At 34.2% G+C, this 23,712-nt stretch overlaps 1 protein-coding gene across 2 annotated transcripts in view; it reads right to left on the bottom strand.

Moving 5' to 3' along the window:
* Window positions 1–1,174: 1,174 nt before the first annotated feature.
* LOC121384386 (regulator of G-protein signaling 12-like) overlaps window positions 1,175–23,712 on the bottom strand; it is a 92,092-nt gene continuing 69,554 nt past the window's right edge. For both annotated transcript variants that reach the window (XM_041514768.1, XM_041514769.1), the window contains exons 5-16: window positions 18,528–18,692; window positions 17,959–18,045; window positions 16,093–16,239; window positions 15,172–15,321; window positions 13,700–13,757; window positions 12,946–13,109; window positions 12,202–12,381; window positions 11,196–11,393; window positions 10,617–10,707; window positions 6,012–6,235; window positions 3,350–3,500; window positions 1,175–2,356 (exon numbers count right to left, since the gene is read on the bottom strand). In XM_041514768.1, the coding sequence (XP_041370702.1) occupies window positions 1,260–2,356; window positions 3,350–3,500; window positions 6,012–6,235; window positions 10,617–10,707; window positions 11,196–11,393; window positions 12,202–12,381; window positions 12,946–13,109; window positions 13,700–13,757; window positions 15,172–15,321; window positions 16,093–16,239; window positions 17,959–18,045; window positions 18,528–18,692 (2,712 nt within the window). In that variant the 3' untranslated portion in view covers window positions 1,175–1,259. The remainder of the gene's footprint in view (window positions 2,357–3,349; window positions 3,501–6,011; window positions 6,236–10,616; window positions 10,708–11,195; window positions 11,394–12,201; window positions 12,382–12,945; window positions 13,110–13,699; window positions 13,758–15,171; window positions 15,322–16,092; window positions 16,240–17,958; window positions 18,046–18,527; window positions 18,693–23,712) is intronic.

Raw genomic sequence — 23,712 nt, 5'->3', positions numbered from 1 at the left:
ACGCAAACAGATCCATTTTGTGACTGCAAAACAATTTTAAGGATGTTGTGGGTTTTTTTTTTATTTAGCATTTTCTACACCGAGATCAGTAAACAACATTTTTGACTATGCTAAAACAATATGATCCATTGTGCCAAAAGATCTGCAAAGTAGGAGTGGGGGAAATTTTGTAGCTAGTTTGCAAATTATATCACATTTTTCTACTTGTGGTGTGTACTGTAGTTTTTAATAATAATTTAAATTACTTGATTTCCGATACTTTACTGCATTCAGACCGATAAAACAGAAAATGAGATCATATCAATGTTATCATGATATGAATCAAAGTTAAAAAGTTAGTTTTTTTTCAATGACACCACTAGAGCAAATTGTTTTGGGTATTGGATGTCAAACATTTGGTAATTGTGACAAGTAGTGTTGAAGAGAAAACCGTAAATATTTTTCATATGCACCATCCCACAGACAGGATGGCACATAACATGACTTTCGATATATCAGTCATGGTGCACTGGCTTAACAAGCAATAGCTTAATCAATGGGTCACCGACAGGGATCGATCCTAGGTCGACCATGCATCAGGTATACATCTCACTCCTTAATATGGATCATGTAAAAATGAGGTGGTTTCTGATGACTACGAGTCAGAATTACCAAATGTTTGACATCCAACAGCCGATGATTAATCAATGTGCTCTAGTGGTATCATTAAACAAAACAAACTAACTTTATACAAAATGTACAGGAAATTAGAGCACTTTATAAATTCTTATAATTGAGAATTGGTCTTCGCAATTATATTCAGATTCCTGTATCCCAATTCAAAAATGTGACAATACTTAATCATTACCGAATGTGCAAGTGTGTATATACTGGTACTGTGTTAAATATCCCCTAATGACACATCATAGTTTTTGCTTGGGAGAGCACTGCTTGACGCTTAACTGGACAAAAGCCTTTTGTCAAAAGATTGTAACTTATTACTCATTATTACTGGTAAAATATTCCATAAAACAATAAACAATGAAATGAAACACTTTTTTTTATCATTTTTATCATAAATCAAAGCAGTACATAAGAATGACAGAATGATAAAGAACATATTGTAAAATTAGTCTAAAAATGTTCACAACCTAAAATGAAATTAATGATATTTGGTATTAAACAACAAAATAACTTTTTAAGTTTTGTAAACTGTATTTGAAAAATTGCATTTTGTATATAAATATAAGTATATATACATTAATATTTACATAAATTGGTCATACAAAAGTCACTAATTCGTCTTTTGTGGAGAGTTCCAACACAACCGGTTTTGGACCATTTTCGTGTTTGTCTTTCAACACTTTGGGCGTCATGCCTGCGTTGCTGCTTCCAGACTTGACACATTTTGACATTAATTTATCTTTGGTCCAGCTAGCCTCGATATTTTCCACATTGCACCTGTTCACTGGCTGCATGTATTTGTTCACATTCAGTTGTTTACGCTGTGAACTGTCCACGTGCTGTCTCTGCTTCGAGTCCTCACACTGTCTGCTGCTTTTGTTCTGTTCCGCCGGAGTGGAAGGACTGAAGTCTGCATCCCGACCGTGCTTGCGTTGTGAAGCACCAGCTGTTTTACACGGCATGGGAAGAGGTGGAGGTGAAAGTCTTTTATGAGGTGAATACCTCGGCGAGTTCTCTAACGTCTCATCATGTACCGAATACCTTGGTGAGTTAATTAGTGTGTCGTCCAGACTCTCAGACCACCGATGATGATGATGATGGTGGTGATGATGATGTGGGTTGGGACCGGGAGAAAAACGCTCGGGAGAGGCAACGGGCGCCGCATCTTTGCCCATCCCTGATGGAAATGTACTCTGTTGATGGAAACCAAACACATCAGCACCACCATTAGCACCGCGCTGTACGTCTTTACGGAATCGCACTTGAGAGCGTTCTACGTCGGAACTGCACGTTTCCACAATAACTGGTTGCATCTGAAAATAGGCATCGGCCATTTCCGTTGATGGAAAAAATCCATCCGACGAGAAACTTCGATTGGAGAACGTGAAGTCATCAGACTGGGCAGAACAATTTGCGTCTATGTTGACGGAAGAGAGGCTCCGACGGGTGACATTCTGGTCGTGCTGATCTGTGCCCTCTGTGGTTCTGGCAGAATGTGCACCATCGGCCTGCATGTATTCAACGTCATCGAAGAGGTCTCCGGTCGACTGACACCGGAGCAGCGTATTCACGTCGTCCGGTTCAGGCGCTCTCCGTAAAAACTCGGGGATCTCTGGATTGGGCATGCCCACTCCTCTCTGATCATCCAATCGCTGACTCTGAGCTCGTGACAGCAACTCAAACAACTTTTCATCTGAAACGAGCAAATATTTTTTTTTTATTAAATGATCAGAAATCAAACCTACACAAGGCTAGATCTGGGTCAACAGAAAATGTCACTAAATTATCAACTAAAAGTCATAACAAGCAAAAACCCAGTTATTTTCGGACAAAATGTCATTTATTTCATGAAATCGTTTTACCAAATTAAAATAAATTTAGCTAATTGTTTTTGAAATTCGCAATTAGCCAATTTGACGGGAGCCAGAGCTAGCCCTACTACAAAATGCATAAAGTCAAGAAACATAATAAGTTCTTGTTCATCTCCATACTGTTAAAAGTTTGTTTTGTTTAACAACATTACTAGATCATTGGCTATTGGATGTCAAACATTTGGTAATATCAACATATAATCTTAAAGAGAAAATCTGCTACATTTTTCCATTAGTAGAAAGGAAACTTTTATATGCACCATCTCACAGACAGGAGAGCACATACCACAGCCTTTGATATACCAGTCATGGTAAAACTGGCTGGAATGAGAACTAGCCCAATGGGCCCACCAACGGGGATTGATCCTAGACTGACTGCACATCCAGCGAGCACTTTACCATGGGGCCACATCTCTATACTGAGATTTTAACATTGATAACAATGAAGTGTGTTTTATCACTGGTTATTACATTCAGAAAGGAATGAAATGGAATATTTGTTTAATAACATCTGAGCACATTTTATTTCAACACTTAAATGTAGTCTAGATAATTAGAGGAAACTTACAATAATAGAAATGGAAAAATGCCCCAACTGTGAAGATTCAGCCTTTCCCCATACATCCCTAGTTGAAAGGCAACAGTGTGTAACTGTCTGCATCCCAACTGCTGACATTTTCTGATGCTAAGAACATACATATACTTTTAGAAGTGCTGTATGTTTTTTTTAATACTTACATGTTTTGAAGGTACCCTGAAAATTGAGGTATACTATATATGAATCAAAAGATCTTTCTTTACTTTTCTTAAGTTACCTTCTGAATTTCGTCTCCTAAAATGAACTTCAGTCCTTGGGAGAACAGCTGTCGCTTTGACCTTTGCCTTCTGCTTGGCTTCTCGTACGCCCAGCGAGTCTTTTTTCCGAAGGCCGAATAAGGCGGATAAGCGATTGTCTTCGTGGTTTTTCTGTTAAAAAAAAGTATTAAAAAATAGTTTAATTTAATGATTCTTGAAGAAAAAAAAAAAGGTAAATCTTTTCAAATACTGATGACCGTTAACAAACTTTTGTCATATTTTGTTATCATAATTATCTTTGTACAATAATCAATTAAACCACTCATGTACATCCATACATATATATATATATATATTAGTAATTTTCATTTGTTTTTATGCTTATATCCAATTCATGTTCAGCCACATTGTCCTGGGCACACATCTCAGCTACCTGGCTGGCTGTCTAGCAGAGGAATTCATGAAGGACAACTAGGTGCACTGACCTTACAAGAGTACACCAACTGCAAGATGGAACTGGCAGATACGGCACTGGGATACGAACCCAATACCTACAGTCCCAACACTAATGGCTTTACTGCTCAACCACTAAGCCACAGTGGACTGCATTCATCATAAACTGTATTATATATCTGTACATCGCATTCATTACATTTGAAAAACAAAATCTTAATAACCATTCCTAATAAAAGGTATATATATATTTATTAGGAATGGTTAAGATTTTGTTTTTCAAGTGTAACAAATGTGATGTGCAGATATATAATATAATATTAAAAAAATATTTACAAAGCTTCATTCTCAGCACTTGAGAATATATATTTGTTATTAAATATGTTAATAACTGTATATACATATTTACAAGTAGATTCCACCACAAACCACACATGCTACAAGTACAAGGTTTTAGATGAGAGTTCATATCGTGTTAATTAGGCTTTTGTGCTGAGGAAAGTGAGAACTGTATTAAATTAAAAGATAAAGAAAGAACACAGAGTCAAACAGTTGCCTAATGAATATGTGAACAGTTATCGGAAACCCCCCCCAATAAAGGTAGTATGGGATAGAGCTATTCGACTATGCGACTTATATTAGTGATAAATTAATAAAATCTCTCTTTTTTCGCTCTTCCCACTCTATTTTTATGATAAAGACCATAAAAGTGTATTTTTTAAATTTATTTTAAAACACTAAAACTGTTTGGAAGATCATTTACAATGACAGTATTAACTTTTTAATTTGAAGTATTGCATTATGTTAATTATTGATTACTAGAACTGAAGTAATAGTAGTAATAAATGCTTTGTATCAATTCATTTTAAAAATCAATCTTGTCTTTATTCTTGCTGTAAAACTTGACTAGATCCTAATATGCTTGATAATACTGTGATGCTGTGACAAAAACTTATATCTAGTATAATTAACAAGGGTGTGATTTGTTTATTAATGAATAATAATAATAATAATAATAAAATTAACTTAAAAATGAGGAAAAGAAAATAGGGACCATTATTGTAACTAAAAATGTATTATTTATTTATTTGAAAGCTTATTCAAAGTGCATCTGATTTTATGATGTGAGGTATTACAGCAAAATCATGATACAAGAGACAACATTTTAATAGTGAACATGCTGGATATGCACACCAATTTCCATCTGTCAATGGGAGAAAATACAGACAACAAACAAAACAACAACAACCAGCAAGTGAAGAGACCACTACACCACAAACCCAGTGTGAAACCTAAAGACACGAACACCTCACTACAAGCCAAGGTTTGGCCGTCATTGCTTGGATCATGTGAACACTTTCTTTTTTAAAAGTAATATCTATTAGTAATTTTGTTTTCATCTACAGTCCTTCCCATATGCCTTTTTACAAAAAACAAAAAATAATAAAAAATTACAAATTAAATACATATACATGTGTATATATATTATTTACAAAACACTTTTACTTTTGTTCTTACGTCAAACCAAACTGAAATGATTTACAACAAAATAACATTTTTGTAGGAGGATGGGACAAACTATAATAGTACAATTTATGTATTAAGGATATGCTGTAATGTTTTCAAGTTTCAATATTAAGTATTAAACACAGAAATTTGTTTTGTAAGAACTACTTTAAATTCAATAAAGCACAATGTTTTTACCATGGTGTGGAATTATTTAATTTATCTAGCAATCACTATATATATTGTCAAGATATGATCACAGGATAAATGTCAATATTTCTGGTCACTGGCCAAAATTGTAGCTTTTTGGAATGGAACTAAATTACACTGTTCAAATTTACTTATTCCTTTATTTACTATTGATGGGTATCGATCCTAGATTGATCCCGGCTCAGGTGGGCATTTTACCAATGGGCTATGTTCCACCTGTCTATTATAGCTTGTTTTTGTTTAAGGACACTACTAGAGCACCCTGATTTATTAATCATCAACCACTGGATGTCGAACATTTGGTAATTTTGACATACAGTCAGAGAGGAAACCTGCTACATTTTTCCATTAGTAGCAAGGGATCTTTTATATGTACCATCCCACAGACAGGATAACCAACTCCCCTCTCCCCCCCCAAAAAAAAAAAAAAAAACCCCACCCGAAAAGAATTTTTTATTTTTTTTTTGTCCAAGCCGACATGATCCAAGCACTGCACACGAGCCAAGATCTTACCTTCTGCCTGTCTAGCTCAACAACTCCCAGCTCATCAAACCCATGAGCAATTTCCGATTTGCCCTTCATCAAGTCATCAAATATGCGATTAGTAAGTTCATCCAGAGACGTGGCCGCCTTAACATTACCACTCCCGTATTTGTGCCTAGCGGGCGGAAGTGGAGGATGTTGTGAGGGCATTGCCATGGTTACATGGCTACTGGCTCCATCCTGGCCAGCCCACTCTGTTAGACAAACAAGGAAACATGCAGGGCCATTATTTAACGGTTTTGAATACATCATGCGATGAGGATGAGGATGAGGATGAGGATGAGGTCATCATGTGGTAGATAAAGATGAAGGTGAAGGTGAAGGTGAAGATGAAGATGAAGAACACAAACTATAAACAGTAACAATAAAGACAGCATGCCAAAAAAACCCACAAATAATAATAATAATGATAATTAAGCATTCAAAAGAAAAAGGTTCAAGCATGCAACCTATAACTAAACTAAAATAGTGCTATTAAAAGAAACATGTGCATACATGCAGCAAGCAGGGTTTCTGCCAGAGGGTAAATTGGGTATGGCACCATGCCCAAATTTCTTTCTTTTTTTAAGTTCACTTTTTCACAAAATCATTTACTCTTATTATTACTGTATGATTTTCTTAACCCTAACGCTAAACATAACCCATTTTCATTCTGGGGTAGGCCCCCTATACCCCCTGTTGACTCTGGTTGCTTTCAATCCATAGTGCCATACCCAAAAATTTATTTCTGGCAAAAATACTGGCAAGCAATATATATTTTTTTCAACCCATGCGTTAGTATTGTATTAACAAATGTTAGTAGTTCAGACTGAAACCATTCTGGTTAGTGTTCAGTAAATGTAGGCATATTTCTCGGATATGCTGTTTAATTCAACACACACTAGATCCATGTTGGAAGGTCAACATAAATTCAGTTTATGGTATTTCAGGAGAAATTTCTTTGTTAAATATGATGCAATTTAAAAAAAAAAATGAGTACACCCCCCCCCCCCCCCAAATACATGAACTAATTACTTTACAATATTTGACAAAGATAAAATAGTCTACTCATTACCCTCCAGGAGAGTTTCAGTCATAACTTTTTAGAATATCAAAAACAGTTAATACATGCTCAAGCAGATACAACATGCAACAGGAAGATGGTTTGTATGCAGGTGTTAAAGCCACATAAAAGCTTGATATATGTGGTACTTTTAGACATTATATCCTTCTTGTTATGTTAATGAAAGATAAGTTGAAAACTAGCTTGTTATTATGTTAATGGAAGATAAGTTTAAAACTAGCTTGTTAATAGAAGTAAACTAAAACATTAACATGTTATTAAAAGGTGTTTAAAATGGGTGGTGTGGCGGGAGCTATTTTTGTCTACACAGCACTCAAAAATCTGCCGATGAAGGGCAATCATAAACAAAACTTAGTAGCTTCAAAATAGTGCAAGTCACAGTCTTCATAAAAATTGAGTACCCGGTAACCATAACTGGCGAAGAAGAGAACAATTTAGAAAACAGTAAACAATGTAATCAGCATGATGTTAAGACTTGATGTAGGGTTTGATGGCCAAGATGACAAGACTGTGTATCAATTTTGTGGAAATCAACTAGTCTAATCTGAAATGTCTACAGACATCTACAAATTGATTTAGTTTTGTTCTCATACCATGCTGTTCGTTGTGGTTTCAACAGAGATGAAAACCATGAATTGTTTTAAGCAATTCTCTGATGGCAATAAGGGCAAAGGCCATGAACTGTTCTTGTAAGAATGTCTTTCATTCTGATGTCAACAATGATGAAAGTCATGAATTTGTTATTACACCATGCCCTTTATTCTAGTGTGAATAAAGACAACAACAATATCCCTTCAATCTGATTCAGTTGACAAAGATACCACAAAAAAATCATTATCTGTTCCCATACCATGCTCTAAATTCTGATGGCAGTGGATGCAAAAGTCATGAATTATTCTTATTCTATGTCCTTAATTCTAGTGGCAACAAACACAAAAACCATGAACTGTTCTTAAGACTGTGTTGTTCTTCTACACCAAACAAAGTTACTGTAGTACTAAATCAGTTGCAGCAAATTCATCTGCCAAACCACAAGAAAATCACTTAATGAAGACAAGTTTCACTGTAATCCATAAATCTTCACATAGAAAGAGATCAACTATTTGCTCTTGGAAGAAAAATTAAAAGACCATTCTATGAAAAATTTACATAGATGGCTTAAAATATTAAGATCAACACTCCTTTGTAGAATCAGATGAGGCATTACTGAAAGAGACCATTTCCATGACGATCAAGATGTCAAACAAAAACCTCTAACCAATTAAACAAATTATTTTGAAGATTAAAATAATATATTTTAACAATGTTGCCGCCACCATTTACTGTCAACGCTAACTAAAATAAAAAATGATATGATTTGTACTAGATTTGTAATGAATTAACTACTTTATTCTAAGAAGTCATTTAGATACTAAGACTCTGTGAGCATTGTACTTAAGAATTAACAATATTCTCCAGGACTGATCACTAAGTGCAATTTTCCATTTATATACTACTAACTATCACATTTTACAAGCCCACTTTTTCTAGATACCTGTAGTTGTTTTGAGAACATACTTTTAGTTGAAAACATACAGTACATGTTAACTTAGATGGGGATTTTTAGCACAAATATCATTTCTTCTTTTTTTTAGTTCCTTTTTTTCTTTTTTCTTTTTTTTAGTGACACATGGGCCTGAATCATGTATAACAAATCCAAAGGATCAGTTTCTCTTACAACCATTATCAAAACATTTAAAATTCTGTTTGCAGTTAGAAATGCTACAAATCAGCAGTTGAAATTTCCAATTTGATAAAGTAAACAAAATGTTCAGTTCTCTTAATTTGTTTGGCTGCACGGTGACAGGATGTGCCATATGCAGAACTGTGATGTGCACGACATGTAAAAACAAATGGGAGAGCAGCAAGACATTAAGCCATTGTGTGGCATTAAGCAGAGCCAGAACTTCCTACGGATAGAATCATTTCAGGAAGCATAAAAATGGATTTATGCAGGGTTTTTAAGTATTAGTTAAGCGATCTCTAAAAAATTTCAGTTTCATTTGCGAAGAACTAACTTAGGGAAGCCATCCATTAAAGCAATAATCTTCAAGCTATCAATGATAAAATAGTAGCTCTTAAGTAAGTAAAATAAACAGAAACCTACAGAGATCAGTACTGACCATACTACTATAAATGAAACCCATAAATACAGAATATTAAAAAAACTAAATTCAACATATATAGATAAGCTTAAATATTTAAATATGTATATGCTTAGTAAGCATCTCCCACCATCATCCAACAAATTGCAATTATAATTATTAACCACCTGAAAATACTGTAAAATGGGTAGTGTTATCTGTGACCTTTATTAAATCAAACCGGCACAGATTTTATGAAGTAATGGTAAAAAACAAATTTACATTATTATTATTAAAATAAAACTTCTGTTTGTTTTGTAATTTCCTAACATTATCTTTCTTATCTATTTAACTTCATACGAATGGTAACTACAAACCTATTTCATACACAAACTGTTGAAATAGTTGTAGTAGTACTAGGAGTGAATATACCATCTCTAAGAGCAAGACATATTTTTGGCTAAATCATAACGTAATCCTGAAGTCACTTCATCAGAAACACTGTGGAACTGAACAGCCTAAATGCTATTTTCAATTATGTGGAGATTGAAAACCCCCACTAAATTCTATCCCAAACTACCCATTTTACAGCATGATCATTTGGAACAGTAAACTAGTATAAAATCTAAAACTATGTTGCACAATGGATATAAAATAAAAAAAAATTGTTTAACGACACCACTAGAGCACATTGATTTATTAATCATTGGCTAATGGATGTCAAACATTTGGTAATTTTGACATATAGTCTTAGAAAGAAAACTTTGTAGCAAGGGATCTTTTATATGCACCATCCCACAGAAAGGATAGCACATACCACGACCTTTGATATAACAGTCGTGGCCGGAACAAGAAATAGCCCAATGGGCCCACAGATAGGGATCAATCCCAAACCGACCGTGCATCAAGTGAGCGCTTTACCACTGGGCTATGTCCCCACTCCCCCACCCACAATGGATATAGAATATAATACATCAAGTTCATTTGACAATGATATAAAATATTCCTAGCAATCTTTTCTTTTCATGAATTGTGTGTTTATTTGCATCCCAAAATGAAAAATAAAATAAAAATAAGATTAAAAAAAAGCACCAAATTATTTTAAAAGTAACTTTTATTTTTTAAAAAATAAACAACTTCCAGAAATAAACAAAAAACAGTTTTCTGGTCATACAACAATAAAAATAAATATTTTTGCACCATCATTTGATTTACGTCCACCATGATCAACAGTGCAAGCAAATTTACAAAATACAAATTCACTTGACATTGAGCGTGGTGACATTTTGATTTTAGTAGCACAGGGTATCACACACAGTTAGTGAGACGAAGACGAGAAGAGGATGCTGTAAGGATAATACTGCTGTTTGAGACAGGGAGCCATCTTACCAGATGTCTCGTCACGGGGAATGATCACAACTCTTTGATTGTCAATGTCTGATACAGGAATTTCAGCATCAAGGTAACTGTCCAGTCCAGTCTGAGGGAAAAAAAAGAGGAAAATTTATACAAAATATATTTATTTATTAACAAAATGTTGCAAAATATTTTAAAACTCAAAATATATATATTGGTTTTGTCTAAAACAATGGGGTGGAGTTAACTTGTCAAATGCATATTAATCCTCAAAAGAATCAAAATTATTCCAGAAATACAAACTAATGTGCTTTCAAGTATGTAATTTCCAACCCCAACTTCATTGGATATTGGTCTCTTTTTTAATAAAAATGGTTTCCTGTGTACATTATTTAAACACAACAGCATAAAACCTTGATCAACCTTAGAAAAATTAAAATTATGGCTAAATACAAATGTTTTTTTTAGTTGATCAGGAGACTATAAAGAATGTGTTGATAAAGACTGCCACAAGTGAGTTTGATGACGTTATTCAACACACTGCTACATTATGTTACCACTCATAAAGTAACTGTACTATAAAATAAGATATATTTTTTTTATTTCACTTACAAGCTGTATATAAATGTTGTCAATTCTGTAGCCATACTTGTTGAGGATTGGTTTGAAAACGTCTCGTATTGATCGGTTTGGCTTAGCCTTGACCCCAATTGACTTCTTGTTTGGCAAGTCCATGCGGAATAGCACTCTTCGTTCAATCAGCACTTCCTTCGACCCCAATGTCGACACGTCATCACCCAGGTCTAAGGGCTGGAAGAATTAAGAACATGCATTAAAATGATTGATAGGGTTAACACTTAGAGAATACTTTGTTTACTGAATACACTGTACTTGTTTTATCTGACACCACCACTTCTACAAAAACCACTTCTACAAACAAACAATCGTCTAATTTTGTACAGGAAACCAAACTTCAACAAGTATGAAGCCACAATTTAATTATTATGCCCATAACATTTTCACAAACAAATAAAAACCACCATTTTAATATTTTTGCATTTAAATGCAAGGATTCCATCCCTGAATATGGTTAGACATTATCTAACAAAACTGAGTCAAATAGGACTTTTTAAGTCAAATTAAACACTGAATATCCCGAATTCCCATAACCTATCACACTGATAGTGATGAAGACATAAACTGCTAACAGACCTTTTAGTTGTGCTTGATATAAATACAAATTTCCCCAATAACCTATTACACTGATAGCAGTGAAGATAAATGAAGTAGAAGTAAAGTTTATTTAGTTTAAAAACACCATTAGACCACAATGTATGCTTCTGGATGAAAAACATTTTAAACTTCTTACACACAGTACATTCATAGGAAACCCATTAGCAGTAAAAGATCTTTTATATATCAAAATTATGTACACAGGACACCACAAACCACAGCTTTTGATATACCAGCTGTATAGGCACTGGTTGGAACTGGAAAACCCCCCAGATGAGACTGCTGAGAGGGTTCAACTCCAGCATCCAAACACCCCAGGGCCAATGCTCTCTTTACCGAATGAACCAGATTCTACCCTTAAAATTTTAAAATAAACACTGCTCACCTTGTCAGCTCCCAGCATAAAGACGTCGACAGCAGCGATGGACAGCCCTCTCTTCTCACACAGCTTGCCGAGAACTGCTCGGATCGACTGTCCTGGCTTCGCACACACCACTGTCGTGGAACCGTCAGGAAGCACAACTCTACAGAACTTAAACTGGCCTTCGTTGACATCTCGCATTTCCTATAAGCAGAACACAGTCATTTTAACCTTTGTTAATTATATCAAATTTATGAAACATTGCCACTGTACTAAGTTTTTTCAAGACAACATTATAAATACAGGCTGAACCTTTTCGTGTCTGTGATACAATGATGTTGAATCAATAGTGGTGTGCAGCAGGCCTTCACATCGACAATGTATTTAGATGGATGGTGCGCCATATATAAGGGTTAATATAACTTAAATATTAAAATGGTCTATATAAGTACAGTCTAAGTAGGCTCGTGTTCTTTTAATTATAACATAACTTTACTATTAAAGAAATGTCTTATTTTCTTTTAGTTTATTTATAATAATTATGCAATGAGACAATAATTCAGATAAAGACAGTCTCACCAAAATAATTTTAAAATCCTAGTTTCTCTTCAAATTGCTTTAAAACATTTTAAAATGCTTTTTAAAATGACCTAAATTAGTAATGTAGATTTAGGAAAGGATTCTGACTTGCCTTTCTTATTGTTAAGAGTATGTATGTTATACAGTTCACAGATATAAAAACACACTGAATGCCATTTTACAACTTACCTCCTTAGTTTGAAAAACTTCTTTCCTCATTGTACTAAGGTCGATGCCAGGCCCTGGAGGCTTCTTAGAGTTGTTGTTCACTTCCTTGCCCAATCTCTTCACATCTTTTCCGAGCAATTTCAGCTCAGAGTTGGATGCCGCCTTCGCGCTTTGCTTGCTTTTGCCTGTAAATTAAAAGCCACAGCTATAGTTAAATTCAACAACAAACTGCTAGCTTGTTATGTTGCTATAATGCATCAATAGAATTTGACACATCAACGACTTATTACTAACTTCTGTAAAACTGAATGCTTGCGAGCACAACCTCCAGGTATAGGGGAAGGCACAAAGTAAATATGTTTTTTTTTAATACAAGTGGTTTTTTTACTCTTTTTTCAAAAGTGCCTTTAAAAAAAAAAAAAATCAAAAGAGCCTTTAAAAAATAAAATCAAGTGTCTTTTTAAACAAAATTCTAAATTGCCTTCTTTAATTCAAAATGGCCGTTTTTGTCTAGCTGGAAAAGACCCTACAGTAATGTGCCGTAACTAGTTTTAATGCTTTTCTCACTTAAATTAAGCTAGGTATGAAACTAACACAACAAGGGCATGCATGGTCATTTGCCAATGTACTTCATTTAATATATATCGTTCAAATCAAAACTATTTGCTGCAGACACAGGTCTAAACAACTTAAATCTGATATTTCAGTAGAATTTATAATAAAATTTACTCAAACATTCATTAATGCTATTTACAGTATCACTTTCAGTTCTTACCTTGCCGCCAAGGCAGAAGCGACCGCCTTCTTTTCTCGTTTTCCTTCCCTTTGCCGCTCTAAAATAAATAAAATAATTAAATGATTACATGAATATAAAATTGTTATTGTTGTGTGGTCCTTCCATTGAGAAGATTAATAAGAGACTAAAAGAACCCTGAAGCTTAAACCTTTTCAGAGTATGAACTGCCATTAATTCAGATTAACAATCCTAAAAGTTACCACACAAAAAACAACAATGAATCAGACCATTCAATTTGATGTAAATCAAATTCCACAATCCTAAGAAACAACCAACAATGAATCAGATTATTCAACTTCCTCTAAATCAAATTCCACAATCCTAAGAAAAAACCAACAATGAATCAGATTATTCAACTTCCTCTAAATCAAATTCCACAATCCTAAGAAAAAACCAACAATGAATCAGATTATTCAACTTCCTCTAAATCAAATTCAACAATCCTAAGAAAAGACCAAAACTAATCCATTATTAAACTCTCAATCAAAACTCTAAGCAAAACACAAACAACGAATCAAGATTATTCAGCTCAATTTCCTTTGAATCAAAATGCACAGTCTTTTCTTGAAATTCTAAAGCACTTTCTTTGAAACACAAACCACAATCCTAAGAAAACAGTATCATCTACACAATGTACCAAATGAACTTTCTGGTTTGTGTCCCAACCAAACTGTCAGGATTTAAAATCAGTGTCAACAATACAACAAACTTGAAAAACCAACCAAAAGGAAAGCAAACCTATTTCCTAAAGTGGACCTGTACATCAATAGAAGTTTACACAGTTATGAAACGTCCATCAGCCCAAAACCATCCAATCATAAAGTTATATAAATATATATTTTTCAAAATCCCTGACACAGTCTATCAACACCACTTTTAAAAGAACCAACTGTAACATTAACCTGTTTTTATTTTGCACAATAAATCATCTATGACATCTGTCAAAAAAATAACAAGTGATCATTTTACCCAATCTAAATATTAATGTGAAGCCAACATTACTATCCATGGATATCTTTCTTAATCCATATGAATGAAACAGCAACAATACACATGTCCTATGCTCTCTCACAATGACACTTTACAGTTATAGCATCATGCTAAATTATGGAACCAAAATATCCAACACAAAAACTCAAAACGATACAACTATTGTAGGATTCTAAATATATTGTCCCAAAATGACTGCCAGAGGCCATTTCAGCATGCTTGATTGTGGCCCAAAAATGTCTGTCACATTCCATGTTACCATGCCACATTACGGCCACATGTCTGCCACATTCCATTCCAGCATGCTAGATTGCAGCCCCACCTGACACAAGCGACATCCCAATATGAAAAGGCTGGATATATCCAGGCTGAACCACCAAAACAAAACCATACTCACTGAAATTTTTCAAAGAAAAAGCTTTCAAGGATCTTAGGAGAAAAGACATAGGCCTCTTGGCTACCTTGCTTTTCTCCTTCTCCAGCACAATGTTGAGGTCCTCCTTCAGGGGCAGACACAGGGGCTGGCCCTCCATCTCGCGCATCAGGTACACCTTGTACAGGTCACACTTCAGGAAGCGAACGTAGCTGTCCTGTTTCATCAGCTGGTGGATCTGCAAAGCAAATAACTCAAGTCAAAATCTCTGTACCAGTTATCCCTTTAAAGAGGGCATGAAAAAGTCATTGTATTATTAGCGACTGAGTTGTGATACACTAAGCTAGACTCCTTTTGATGAGGTTTTTAGGAATGCATATTTTTTGGGTGTGTGTGCGTGTGTTTTCTTTGTTTTTATTTTTTTGTTTAGTGGGGGTTTTTTATGGGGTGTTTTTTGTTGTTGTTTTTTTTTGGGGGGGGGGGGGGGGGGGAGAGGGGGTGTATCATTATTTTTTGTATGTAATCCCAAGAGACAAGATGACATATAACAGATTTCCATATACCAGAAATGAAGTGCTAGTAGGAAACACATACTAAGGTGCATCTATCCTTTGACCTAGTGACCCCTGGGTGAATCCCCACACTCAAAACAATAATATTAGCATTTCATATTGGCATATAGATTTTAATGAGACACCTCAGCACATTTTAAAGTTATGGTATTTGGTATCAAACATATCCATATTGTGATATATTGTTTAAAGGAAAGCTGCTGCTGCTGCTGCATGGGTTATTCCTATAGAACAACATCATTATAAATATATGAACTTTCCCACATTGTTCAAACTCGGCTTACTGCCACCGTAGCCCAATTTCTTGCTGCCTTACCACTGGTTTTACATGTCCTACAACTGTTACTGCAAGTCTTAACATGTCCTTCTCACATTCCAACCTCATTAAATCTGTTTTTAAGAACACTGTGTCTGTGAGGTAATTAAACCTGACTTACATGCATCTGAGCCATGTCAAACATGATGGACGTTGGGTTGTCGAGAAACTTCTCGGCCTGGTGACGGGACGAACTGTCCACATTTACTGGGTCTGGGGCCCTCACGGACAGGTGTCTGTTGTAAATCTCCTTGGCCTTTACTTTTTTCTGAGAAAAAAATTCACATTTATCAGTCAGTAACAAGAAATCAATGCACTTTTCAATAAAAACATGACGACAATAAGAAGGAAGGAAGGAAACGGTTTATTTAACGATGCACTCAACACATTTTATTTACAGTTATATGGCGTCAGACATTTGATTAAGGACCACACAGATATTGAGGGAGTAAACCTACTGTCGCCACTTCATGGGCTACTCTTTTCCATTAGCAGCAAGGGATCTTTTATAAGCACCATCCCATACCAAGGCCTTTGATGTACCAGTCAGGGTGCACTGGCTGGAGCGAGAAATGGCCCAATGGGCCCACTGACAGGGATTGATCCCAAATCGACTATGCATCAAGCGAGCACTTTACCACTGGGCTACGTCTCGTCCCCTGAGGACAATAAGAGTCATCCCAACATATTCACGTAATCATCAGGTAAATGCATTGGTTGCTGGTAATTATATATAATATATGACACATTGAAGGAAAAAACTTAAAAACAATATTCTTTCAGCCAGTGTTTTTGTTTTAATATTGAAGTGAGCAATTAATAAAAGTGCCATAGCAAAACTTTTAGTTTTACTGTAATCCAGATTAATATTATGACATGTCTGTTTCCGGTAATATCACCTTAATGCATGTTTGCAACATAAAAGTTTCGCAAGCAATCAATAGTATCTGCAATGTGCATCTGGAATTACAGTATTGAGTGCATACAAATTTGGAACTCAAGGATGAAAGTGACAATATAAAATTCATAAAATTCATATGCCACCATTCCCCCCCCCCCCCCCCCCTCACGTTTACAGTACCAGTTATTTTCTAACATAAAGATTTAGCAATTGGTTAATTAAGTTACTGACAGAATTAGCCTGGCCTTTGATATTAATACTAATAACATATCACTGGTTGGAATCCACGCATGGACATCTCAGTCAGACAACTGGGTACCAGCTTGTACCACACACTTTTAATGTCTTGAAATAAAATTCTACTTAAATGAATTAAAAAAAATTAAAAAAATTCAAGACATGCTTATAAAAAAAAATCCACAAAAGACTTTAAAAGAGCTTTTAGAAGTAAACCTTTGAAAATAAAACAAAACATAAAAAGAAGAGAAAAAAAAACTAAATAAAGACACCCCATACTATTCAGCTGTCACTTATGATAACCATCAGTCTCAATGGTCGACTGGTTATATCGATATCTCAAGCATTTACCATTATCAATCATTCTTTGTAAAACACTCACACCAGATGACGTGGAAAAAGATAAAAAGATTCAACTGACATGCACAGTTACAGTTCATGATCAAACTACACACAAGGTTAAGAAATCGGAAAACATTGCATGCAGTAAGACATATTGGTGATGATTGCCAATGTGAATGTGGTAGCCATGACGGCACAGATGACATCACTATGCAATAAATCAAAAATCATATCGACTCTTTACACATGGTTACTAGCAAAGCGAAATAAGCTTTTTCTACAGACTATTCCAGAACAATTCTATTGGGAAAATGGTGCACAATTATCTCATGACAAGGACTGGAATGTGGAGTTGAAAGATTTTTGCTATTTAAAAAAATAATAAGTGGTAAATCGGTGTGGGGAAGGGGATGGCACAAACTTTAACAGACCAAAGAAAAATGATTTTTTTTTTTTTTTTTTTTAAAAGAAGAAAAACTGGCAAGTAACTAAACCAGGTTGTCTTACCTGGTCATCACTTGTTAACTTCTTGTAATCGGCACAAGCCTGCCAGAAAATAATATTTTCTTCACTGAACTCTTTCTTGAGAAATTCCTAAATATATAAATTAAACAACATTAGTTATCTGCATAACACAAACATAAATACATGTTTGTCATTACCAGGAGATTGCATATGAATAAAAGATAAAAGATTGCATTAACAATAGAACTTATAGTCTGTAAGTGTTTTGAAAAATATAACATGTCAGGGTGGAAGAAATTAATATTGAAACTGGATATATTTAATATTGAATCTGTTAACATACAAGAGTGATGTTACAAGTATACTTTTCCTTCTAGAAACAAAAACAAAACAATTAACAGAAACACACCATTAGACATGGTATGAATTGAAATATTGCATTTCATGTTCCGACTTGATAATTTCACACAAAATATGTATTTGAGTGCCAAGACAATCTATAAATTAATTTTTCTTTAAAGCAGAATAAAATGAATATCTGTGTTTGTTTTTTTTCCCCAATAGATGAAGCTGTTGTTATGTATACTGTTAGGACACCAGACTTTACTCACAGTAAACACTGCAACACCTCCAAAGTCATGTAAAAGTTTGTCAAAACTGACGGCCCATCCCGCAACTCTTCCGACTTCCCGTTTTTCTTCTCGGTCATGACTAGCAATATTGTTCACACTTGTTGCGTTGACCAACTTTGAGTGAACATCAGGCTCAATTAGGGACTGCAAAGATAATTTTACAAATATAGAAAACAATGTCTTCAAATGTCAGGATTACATTTATCCAAAATGCCTGTCTTTATTACTGAATCCATTAGTTGAAAGTATTTTAAAAACACCTGGAATGCATGTGAAGAAAAGAAAAAAAGAAATAATCACTGGGTGGTTTTTTTTCCAGGTTTTAAAAAATTATTATTAGCAGCAGTAATTGTGTACCCATTAACCTTTTCAATCCCCCCCCCCCCCCAACACACACACACACACACACATACACACACCTTTCATGGACTTATATTAATTAGTGTTAGTTCATTCTTGTTTCAAAGAAAAATATCTTGTGTCCAAAAAGAATCAACACAAAAGTTAAAAATATATATATAAATTAAAAGAACACTGAACAGAAAATGCAACAGACATTCCTCAACAAATGTGAAAACCTACCAATCTACGAGCCAGTAACACATCTGCTGTTGGAATGCGACTGACCCTGGGGTCATCAGATCCATTTGAAAATAATTCTTGTCGAAGAATCTTCATACATATCATTATCAAATTAATTAGGGACCATGCACAGCCGTAACACAGGAAGATTTACCCTTCAAACAAGTGTTAAAAAAATATATCACATTTTATCAGAATTATTTTGCTCCAGAATTTTTCTCAATTTTGTTTATCATCAGATTATAAAATCTGTCACCACCACCAATGTTTACGATATTTTAATCAATGATGTACATTCACACATAATTATCATAATTATGTACTTCAGTTTAAAATCTAATGCTGTCAGGAACCGTTATCCAGGTATTCACAATATTCCATGTTTACAGGTACAGACACATGTTGATACTAGTTGGAAAATGCTGAACAAAGAGCCACTTTCTAGTCACATTGATAGAAACTGTAACACAACTTCTATCTACATCCCAAAGTTATGTGGTTTTTCAAACCATAATGTTTCTACACAAATAAGAAACTTGTTTTCTGCAGCCAGTGTCAGAATTTATGTTAAAATGGGATCCAAACGTGGTTTCGAAGGGGCACAAAACAATTAATGCACCAAGTATCCAGATATGTGGCAGAACTGAACTTCAGTTAAGTCTACAGAATGGCCCAAACACGTGTTTCATAGGTGAATGAATTCATTAGCTGTTTTTTAAGATGGGATTTGAGATAACAGTTATTACCACTTTGCCAAAGCACGGCTTACCCCTTAACCCAGTCACATGTGACAGCATAAACCTATTATCACCGAACAATCAAACCAAGTTTTATGTTGCATCCAGTAGGCAAAATATAATGCCACCTATTTACACTGTGTGGAAGAAAAAAAAACCCAGAGAAACACACACAATGTCACTGTGGTTCCATTTTCTACCAAATTAGCCTCACAAGCATCTATTAATTTTGTCAAACAATTTAGTAAATTATTTTTACATTTCAGTAATCTGGTTATATATAGCTAACTGATTACTATCAAAAGTGTATAAATTTAATTGTTAACCAGACAAAGTTGCCTTTAATATTTATGATACAAACCAGCAAACCCTTGGTGATATAAATCTCCTGTGTGTTGTTTAAAGCAACACGAAGACTGAAGTTGGGATTTTTCTTAATCTTTGTAATCCAATCTATTCTATTTTATCAATTCGGAAATCAACCTATCCAATACAGCACCAAACAATAAAGTAAGCCAGCAAGTTAATCCCTCGAGACTGGCAATTTATTTTTATTGTTACCTGTAATCCCTCAAACATTACATGTAGCCTCACATTCCAAACATGTAATCATCAACATAGAGTATTATTTGAAAAAGATTTAACACAATTTTAAAATATACATGATCGTTAAGCCATTTTATGCATGTCTAAACTAGATTTATGAGTCGCTTATTTACAAAATATTTTACATTAAAACATTAATTAACATTTCTCTGTTGCATGAATATAAAAGTTTCTTTGAATAGAGTGCACTGTATAATGGCTGAACATATTAGGAAAGGTACTAATAACGGCAATTTCTTTAGGTTTTTTTTTAAATATAGTTAAAATCTGATTTTATTACACTTAAATGGTATTACCAAATTAAATAAACATGTCTGTAAATTATTGTATATATACTGAAACAATGTTGAATTAATTTTTTTTTTTTTTTTTACACCTGCGATATAGTTATCTGAAGGCTTTACATAAATGTACACTTTTGTCACTCAACAAACTACCACCGGTACATGCATTTCACTGTTTGCATTGAAATATACAAATTGCTTTGAGTTAATTAAATATTGCTTTAAATCAGCACAAGACAACAAAACGAGCCATGTTACATTTGCTTTAAGAAGTTTGGCAGTGTGAAGTGAAATGACAGAGCAGTAGTAACAAGCAGGAGACCATGCGACACTGCCACGGAATCCAGGAAACGAGCTCTGGAGAAGAAACGTTTCCGACTTCTCTATCTCTAACTGGGCTGTATCCTCGGGCATATTTCCTCCACTTGAACACACCAAACAAACTGGCAAACTGAACTCTCAATAAACTAGTCATTAGTATATGAGCATATATGCAACAGTTATCTCTGTGGCTGGAATGGACAGCACAATTTGAAGAGTCAACTCCAGTATGTTGTGAAATCCGGTTGAACAGAGCATGCTGCTGCTACAGATTGTCTGTGTTACAGAGTGGACACCATAAGCACTGGTTAATTACACAAGCTGGCTGCCCCACAACAACAGAAATGATTGACTGACAACTGTTCACCTGGGCCTGTCAAAGCTGACACTATTTATTAATTACTGGGACAATTAACATCAATAACACCAACACTTGTCAATCAGACACAAGAGTGGATTAATAACGAAACAAACATGGTACGGTAATTAACTTGTCAAATCAAAATATTACTCTGGGATTTAAAATGAGTATTTATGATCCTATTAATGTTATTGTCTTGGTAATTTAATTAGTTAAATTACTGTAACCACAGTCTAATATTTTTCTTTTAATTATTTTGCACAAATACAAAATAAACTTTAGATATGATTATTTATGATTATCTTTTGTTGTTCTACGGTAAATCAAGTTTCAACATTGTATTCAATTACTATTTACATTGATTTAGTCCTTGATTTATTTCTGTGTCCTTATTTTTATTTAAGGTTCAAGTATGCTATCCTGGGCACACACCTCAGTTATTTGGGCTGTCTATAATGTACACTGATTATGGTTAGCCATTACAGCTTAGTGAGAAAGACGCTGGTGGACAAACTGACAAAGTAAATCAAATACATTAATTTTCTGTCAAAATGCAAATATTCTGAGCATAATTTTAACATAAAGTCCAATTTTTCTATGTCTAGTGTAACACAAAAGAACAGTGTAGCCATCTACAATGTACCAGACATTTAATCGTAGTTTCTTGCCAGTATCATGAATACTATTAAATCTGACAAAAGAGTAACTCTTTTTTTTTTGTATTTCAAAATATTGATACATCAAGATTATGCATATTCAATTGAATACAACAAATCAACAACAACAACAAAATAATAAAATAATAATAATAATAAAAAATACATAAATAAATAAAATATATATTACATAAAGAAACAGAATATTTCTTAGATATTAATCTCCCAATACTAGTATCCAAATATAAACCTGTATGGGTTGGGTCTTTCAACATACACAATAGAATGTACTTAGTCAAAGAATTAATACTTTCGAGGTCAGTACATGTATTTACAACATATAGCCTCGGGAATACAATAATAAAAGTATGTACACATACTATTATTAGAAGACCTCTGTGGATTGAATATATAAATCTGATTTATATGCACATGTCTATTATGTAACAGTATTATTGTTTACATTCCTCCATTGGGCTATTTCTCATTCCAGCCAGTGCACCACGACTGGTATATCAAAGGCTGTGGCATGTGCTATCCTGTCTGTGGGATGATGCATATAAAAGATCCAAATCAATGTGCTCTAGTGGTGTTGTTAAACAAAACAAACTACTTCTTCTGTTTACATTCCCCCCAACTCCAAGTCACCAGATTTACATGCACCTGTAATTTTAACATTCAAAAATAGTTTTATAATAAATACCAGTGTACATATTACTGAATTTGCCACATCACATTTATTAAGATACATATTGTATACAACACAACTGCTTTTTATACACTTTGAAAAATCATTATAAAACTAAACAATAAATGTTGGGGTTTTTTATTTTTTTTATTTTTATATATTATTTTTAGTTCTATATAATTACTAACCTCTATTGTCATCTTACAGAGAATAACCTTAATTAAAATATTTTGAGTGTTTCGTTAAATAAAACATTCCTTTCTTCTTTTCTTCTTTACAGAAAAGTATGGCCTGTATGCCTTGAAAATTCTTTCCTGAATAAAGCTCATGACATACTACAGCCACCACACACATGTATCGTTTGCCTTTAGACCCTAGCCCATCATTTTCACACATGCTAAAGTAGCTCTGGCAATAATCCTGCATGATCAATACAAAATTACCCATTCATTAATGCTCTAATCGCACTGTTTATAACAGTCTAGGCCGTATACTGTTATCTACATGCATGTGGCTCGACACTTGTCTGTGTTTTAGCCTCTTTTACCTCCAGTGAACAGCTGTCCAGGGTGTGAAGGCCCACAGTACAAAAGCCTGTGAGATAATAGAAATAATTTGAGGGAGAAACTCCCAACAGAAAGTATGAATGAAGGTACATGCTGTGACCAAAGAAAACATCTGTACTTCAAAGAGGTTTAAACACAGGCACAAGAAAATAGGTGTTGTGTGTTTGCTTTCCGACTTTTAACACACCTGTCTTTTTGACTACTATATATATATATATATATATATATATGTACATTGTGCTTGAACACTGAGTCACATCAAATTACCTTTACATGTACATGTAGGTTAAGTTGTAGAAGATGAATTGGATTAATAAAATCAATATCAATGTGTACATGGTAAGCCCATTTGCACCAAAATTA

Source organism: Gigantopelta aegis, chromosome 10 (genome assembly GCF_016097555.1).
Source record: "Gigantopelta aegis isolate Gae_Host chromosome 10, Gae_host_genome, whole genome shotgun sequence".
NCBI classification, from domain to species: domain Eukaryota; kingdom Metazoa; phylum Mollusca; class Gastropoda; order Neomphalida; family Peltospiridae; genus Gigantopelta; species Gigantopelta aegis.
Note: the sequence above shows the minus strand (reverse complement) of the source record. Positions and strands in the feature narration are given on the sequence as shown.